This window comes from Wasmannia auropunctata, unplaced genomic scaffold (genome assembly GCF_000956235.1).
Source record: "Wasmannia auropunctata unplaced genomic scaffold, wasmannia.A_1.0 LD275061.1, whole genome shotgun sequence".
In the NCBI taxonomy this organism is placed as follows: Eukaryota; Metazoa; Arthropoda; class Insecta; order Hymenoptera; family Formicidae; genus Wasmannia; species Wasmannia auropunctata.
In genome coordinates, this window is record NW_012087829.1 from 1 (window position 1) to 7,428 (window position 7,428).

At 26.8% G+C, this 7,428-nt stretch overlaps 1 protein-coding gene across 1 annotated transcript; it reads right to left on the bottom strand.

Moving 5' to 3' along the window:
* Positions 1-3,066: 3,066 nt before the first annotated feature.
* Positions 3,067-5,738, bottom strand: LOC105461917 (putative fatty acyl-CoA reductase CG8306). Its single transcript, XM_011708429.1, has 4 exons — positions 5,485-5,738; positions 4,979-5,155; positions 4,821-4,901; positions 3,067-3,422 (listed from the first exon to the last, which is right to left on the bottom strand). Exons 1-4 carry the CDS (start codon positions 5,736-5,738, stop codon positions 3,332-3,334), a joined length of 603 nt encoding a protein of 200 aa, XP_011706731.1. The 3' UTR covers positions 3,067-3,331.
* Positions 5,739-7,428: the final 1,690 nt, after the last annotated feature.

Below are 7,428 nucleotides of genomic sequence, written 5' to 3' on the forward strand. Positions count from 1 at the left end.
CCGCCATCCCACCAGTAGTTGATAAAATTTTCAAATACACAAATTTTATCTTTTAACATTTAATTAGTTAACTTGAAAAAATTAAAGCTTGTATAATGAATAATCATAAATAGCCAATAATGCCTTTGCAAGCCGACACGGATGTTGGTGTGTAATAATTTTTACTGTTACAATATCAAGCCACGTACAAACTGTGTGCCGCATAAACTGTCGGTCTTGAAACACAGTTCTTACATGAGGCCAGAATCTACTGTAACGAATTAAATTATCGAACAATTTAATAATTTCGACGCTAATAAGCATCTATTAAGAATCTTAGATATTTTTCGCAATAAATTCTTTACAGATTTGGGAGAGAGAAGATTCTTAATAGATGCTTATTAACATTAAAATTATTACTTTAACGAATTAAATTGTTCGACAATTCGGACGTTTCTCTCTTTCTTTTCTTTTATTTTTTGACATTTCGTTCTTTTTTTTTCCGCGTTTGCGTTTGCGTTTTGCATTTGCGACTTATGTAGATGGGGCTTAAGAAATAGGAAATGCAACAAAAAGGTTGAAAGAGCAAACCTATACATCATAGAAGAAATTACTAATTCAAGAATTATAAATCATGTCAGCTCATTGTGCGCATATAATTTCTACTTGGAATGGAAAGTATGCATATAAGCAGTATGACGCGGCACTTTACAGAGGCAAACGCGGGTCAGTAATACTAAAAATTTAAGTAATACTGAAAACTAAAATAAAAAAATACTAAATACTCATTACTTATTGAGCTGCGTCTGCTCCTGCAAGTCTGCCGCGCAACCAGCTGTTATTCTGTCTAATATATTTATGCATCCTGATGTATACAATTGGTACATTCAGCAGACAAATTTCCATGATAGTTAAAAAAAGAATTTACAATATTGAGTGGTAATTACGTATATGTCTTTAGAGACTCTATAAATTTGATGTATTGTTTAATGTTGTTGTGTATACACATCTTTTAGTTTCAAGCGTAAAACTTTGTTAACTAAATTCTTATGAATTCTATGTAATTCCTTTCTTAAATCGAGTTAATGTAGGTTGATGTGTTTTACAGTCTAACTAAAAAAGGTTACTAATGATTTGAGCGGTTTATTGTCTCGTTGGGAGAGCAAAGGTAATATTGATGTTTATACATACATATAGAAATATTTTAACCACTGACGGTATATTTTACCCAGAGCTTATGGTCTCCCAAAGATACATAAAAAAGGCCATCCCTTTAAAATTATTATTTCTTCCATTAATAGTTCGTTGTATTTATTAGTTTGTTTTCTACATAATATTATACAGGATAGCATTCCTAGAAAATCTTCTAGTTATGTAAAAAAACAATTTTCATTTGGTCGATAAACTGAATGGTATGAGGTTGAAATCGAATGAGGTCTAGTCAGCGAATACCCAAAATTATCGGATCTCAAAAATAGCTAAACCGATCGAGTTTTATTGAGATTTAAGAAGAAAAGACTTAAAAAAGCACTCTAAAGTGCTTTCTGAGCGTTTTGCAGACGCTTAAAAGCACTGTTGTGCTATGTGAGTCAAGACTTCTTCCAACTCGCAATCCGGACACCTTGGTGTACTTGGTTTGAAACTTAATTAATTTCTTAAGTACTTCGTTAATTTGGCTCAAGTCACCATTATGTCTCTTGATCGGTAAGAAATAAAAAATAAGGGATTTTATTACATTAAGAGATGCAGGGGATCCGATAACTTCAACCTTAACATATGTTAAATATAGAGGATAGTACAACTTTTTCTTATAAAATAATTGACGCGGTCTCGTGTAGTTTTTAAGATATGCTTACTTAGAACTTATTTTCTAAATTTCATTATTTTTTTTAAGACCCTTTGTATATGATGTATATTGAGCGAGTGTGGCGAGAAGTACAAAACAATGTCTTGCGATTTGGTGGTAAAGAACATTTTCTAAGTTATTTAGCTGAATTTAATATGTTTAAAAGAGAGTTTTCATGAGCGTAATGCTTTTTTTGATACGGCTCAGTTGTATTCATTATCAGATTAAAGTATACTGTATATTATAAAATAAGTTAATATTTGTTAATATTAACTTATATTTTCCACACGCAAATCGAGGCCCACCCCCCTTCCCTCCCTGTTTACGAGGTCTATAATACTGATTCACATAGGTTTTCGACTTTCTACGCAAAACGAGGTCTATACCATTCCCCCCCTCCTGCTTACGGAGCGTAATGAGATCTATAATGTACTGATCTACATGAGTTTTCGACTTTCCATGCGAAGTATCTACCCCACATTTGCCATCCCCGCCTCTCCCTCGTGCTTATAAAAGACGCAACAAGGCACAATTGTACTGATTTACATAGGTTTATATACAAGGTATTATAAAATAATGAAATTAAAAAAATGAGTTTTAAGTATATCTCAAAAGCTATACAAGACCGCCGATTAATTTATAAGGAAAAATTGATCAGTTCACTTCTATAACATATGTCAAGGTCTAGGTCATGAGCATGAGTGAGAGCTGCATCTCCTAATATAAAGATTTACCAAAAATAATGTATTTATTATAGCTGGATAAAGAATAAATAAAAAACAACAAATAAATGAAAATTTTATTTAGTAACGGATTTAAAATGACAAATCTATATAAAATTTATATAAAATTACTTGATTCTTATTCATTGCAAAAGATACAAAACATAAAAATTACAGCACTTTGTTTTTAAAAAAAATACAGAAAAAATCGTAAATGAGTCTAATAGGATTTAAATACGGGAAAAATATAAATTTAATTTAAATAATAATATTCTTAAAAATTCAAAGGGTACGATTTTCTATCTTTATATGTTGCATAGATTAATTGTGAGTTTAGATCTTTTGATCATAACACTGTCCAAGTAACAGTCGATTTCGATATAGTCGAGAGATGATGTCATCTTGACTGAAATTTTAATTTTACTGTCACCTGTGATCATTGCGTGTTGCTCATCTATTTTAGATATATTTATTATACATATAAGCGCGGAAATAAATATACGCTTTTTATGCTACAAGTTGTCTTTTTTATTAAACATTAGAAATATATATTTATTGTTCTATTTCTATGCAAATTGTGCTTTATTTGATACCTCTTAAATATACATACATATGTATAACATAAACCTTAAAAAATTCCCGTTATTTTATAAATACAATATAATGTTTACAAACAAAAATATATTTTAAGAAAAAATTATTTCCTTTTTTCTGAAAGCTCTGCGTTATATGTGTTTGAATATTATAAATAAGTTTTTAATGTATAAAAGAATAGTCAATAATTTTATAATAAGTAAGAATAGCTCCATTTATATATCATCCACAGCATACCAATAAACATAATAGATTCCACCACAGTACTCAACAGTGATACTCTAAAAATAAATGATTAATATATTATTATATAATATATAATATATCTTAATTACTACACAATACTGTCTTTTAAACACAAACACATTAAACACATTATATAAATTTTTTTTGTTATTTAATATACACTGAAGCTTTTATTTCAAGGACTTTGTTCTTTTCTTAACATTTTCTAAATTATTTACGTCATATAATACACATCGACACACATACATCATACAAATTTATTATTAACATTTCTATAAGTTTAATAAATATTTAATAATATTAATTAATTAATTAATATTTAATCATTAAAAATGTTTTATTCTATTTCAAAGATATTTAGTATAATAAAAATATAATAAAATTAAACTTGTAATAAAGATTTTAAAGTTTATTTATCATAAACATATTTATCTGAAGTATGATTACCAAAATTATAATGTATAAATTCTATTGATATTTTTATACACGTTAGATTTGTTTTATGCATCAGTTTTGAAAAGTAATGAGAGGTTTAATTCTTATTATTATATATTGTCTTAGGTAGATATTTACCGAAGAACAATTCACAAACAATTTTGGCATGTAAAAAATTTGATTGATTTCCAAATATTTGTGAAAATTAAATGCTACCTACTCTAGTTTTTACTTCAGATTTATGACATTTACTAGAATAAACTTGTAACGAAATTTGTTTATGAACAATAACTAAAGTAATTATAATAAATTGATCGTTAATACTGGTTATTAATAATTTGCAAGCCAATTCGTACATCTAATAAGTGGAAATAAACCGATATGTGACTAACACAAGTAAGCAAAAAAAAACACTTTTTTATAACCTAACAATATTTACTGCATATATAAATTTTACCCGATGGAATGATATTTTTTACAATAAATTTTTTGTTTTAAGTTTAGAATTGTGTTTCAAGTTCAACAATTATCGGCGTGTAGTTCATAAATCTAGAAATATATTCAAATAATTTTAAAATTTACAAAGAAATATTATTAGGCATTAAAATCCGTTTTAACCAAAAAAATTTAATTCATGCAGGTCGGTAATTTTTGACGGAACAGATAAAGTTTAACACTAGAATTTGAGTGCAATCGTTTATAATAACATATTGAACAAAAGCATTACAATCCTAATGTTAAACTTTAATGATTCCAGCAAACGTTTACAGTTACAGCCTGTATACACTAGGCTTCAGAATCTTTTCTTATTTCAATTTACAAGCTGTTCACGAACATCTACACCACAAATAAAACAATTAGCGGTCTGTTCGCAAATTGTTCGCTAAATCCAGTAAAGATGTATTATTTACAGAGAAAAGCCGATTTTTTTTTAAATCACACAAATATGCTAACGTATGTATAAACAATAATAAATACTAATTATAAACTACTTATACCTTTTATTATGTGCCTTGATTGCATCCAATTCATTTATGTCTTCATGAAGAATAAATTTTTTAATACCACATAAACTAGTCCTTTATAATGCAAAATTTGTTTATTACTTTATATTTTCTTTATTGTAAACATTATTTAAAATAAAAAATACACTTACTTTAAATACTTTCGAATATCAGTACAGGAATAATTAAAAGAAAACATATCAAGATTGTCAGATGGTATTTCAGATATCAGTGCTAACGAGTTTGTATTGCTGTATTCTCTTTTATGGAATGAAAAATAACTCACAGCACGATTGGTCACGTACACTTTTCTCAACAGTCGTACTATCCTAAATTTACATGTTATTCATTAATATAAAATAATTTGGTTATAACGACACAGTTTAATATTACTCAATCTGTAGATTCAGAATCCGCATGTAAAATAAAATAGATTTGGATAAAATCTAATAAATAAAGAGAAAGATCACACGCAAAATAATCTTTCAGACAGATTTATGATAAAAAAAAGGTTTTTACTAAAAAGAAAATACCTACGTTATTTCAGCTTGCGGAATATATGTATAAATCTTGTTAATTGAGTCAAATACATATACAATATATATGTTAAAATAATTTGCATTTGTTGAATCAATTAAATAGTTTACTTAAGACTTACATAGGTCGATGCCCAAAGAATTTTAAAATAAGATCTATGAACATAGCTGGCATAATATGCAATAATATTGTTAATATGTATAACAGAGTATAGTTATCAGTCAATAATGTTCTAGGAGTCCAGAAAATTTTGCCTATAGGCTCTTCCTTTAAAATATTAAATGATAACTTTAAACTATCTCCATATGGTATATATTTCTGACTCGTGCAGTTTAAAACAAAAAATGTAGAATCTGCTGCAAAGCTATATAACATAATAAACAATATTATATATTAATTAATATGTTAAAAATAAAAAATAAGATGTATACATTAGAGCAATTTACATAAAATTTTGTATACTTTATATTAAGTTAAAGAAATAATTGAAATATTTACAAATATTTTAAATTATATAATGCACAAAATATTATTAAAAAGTACTCATCATTTACAGTCGTTTCATCTTCGAATAAACTATTTATTTAATAGATAAATGTCTGAACAGTTAATATAGCGTTATGTTTTAGTAAATGAAGTATCTATCAAAAATATATGTACGTAAAAAAACATTTAATAAATTATACAAAAAGATTTTTATAAATGTATTTTATGAAGACAAAAGTAAATAAATATTTATACAAAAATAGAAAAATTAATCTTTTAAGTAAAATATCTTTAATGCAAAAGCATTTATTTTAATAGTATTATTATTCATATTATATATATGAGTTATTCCATACGAAAACGCAAATGGCTCTGCCCATAATTGGTTTGATCCTTTTTAAACGTAAGGGATGGGGGCAAATAATGGTAAAGGGCAAATAATGTCACTTTAAATTTCTTCTCATTTTCGCGTCTATTTTATCACTACTCGTTAATAGAAAGACAGTTCTCAAGCATCTATTTTCTGAAAAAGCAGTAAAAATCAAAAGCTAAATATAGCTAGCGAAAAAGTTTCAAATTTTACATTCGTGAAATAAGGTAAAACCTGGATCTTTTTTTGATATTTGAAGTTACATTTTCTTAATTGCTGAATTATTGAATGAGATCTATCCTATTTTATGTCATACGGTACCGTTTTCCTCTGTTTTGATATAATTTCTATGCTTATATCTTAATTTTATTTCTCTCAGTAAAGTTTTAAAGAAAAAAGTTACTCCTGAGGCAAATAATGACAAATCAAAAAGCTTTTTTAATATTTCAATATGATTTTTCTAATTTGGGATAATATGAAATTAGCCACAAGGCAAGATTCAGAATAAATGTGATTTTCAATAAGAAATACTAGCAAATAATGTTAATATCTATTATTTATCAATAAATAAAAATATATAAATGGCAGAGTATAGAAATTAATATAAATTACCTTATCTAATCAAAATGTCAAAAGAAAGATCAATTAGGTGTTAAGAAAAATATATTTTGTAATTGTCCCATAGGGTGTTACTATTTACCCGTAGAGTGGGGCAAATAGTCATAAATGTAGGTTTTAGTTTTTATGAAAATCTAGCCCGTATACATGCATGACTTAAGGAAACTTTAAGTTTTTGTATATTTAAAAATGGAAAGTATTTTTTTAGTGAAAAATCGTATCTTATAAACTTGAAATTAGCTTGTAGGGGAGAGATAAAAAAATCCGTCACTATTTGCGTCACCCCTTCCCTTACGAGTATTCAAAATTTAATTTAATTTATGTAGAATCGAATGTCATATGGCGTTTTTGGAAAACTTCAAAATGGCGACCATAGCAGCGTCCTTAGGGGATCTTTCTTCTATAATAGTCTATAGAGACCAAATTTTTATGCTATTTTTGCAAATTTTTTTAAAAGAAAGTATAAAGTTTATTGGGACGGGGTTTTTTTCCTACATATTTATACATATTTGAAACATGTTTCAAAATATTTGTATTTAAAAATAACTATAAATAAGCGCTGTATATAATATATACTGAGGTCATGAAAAA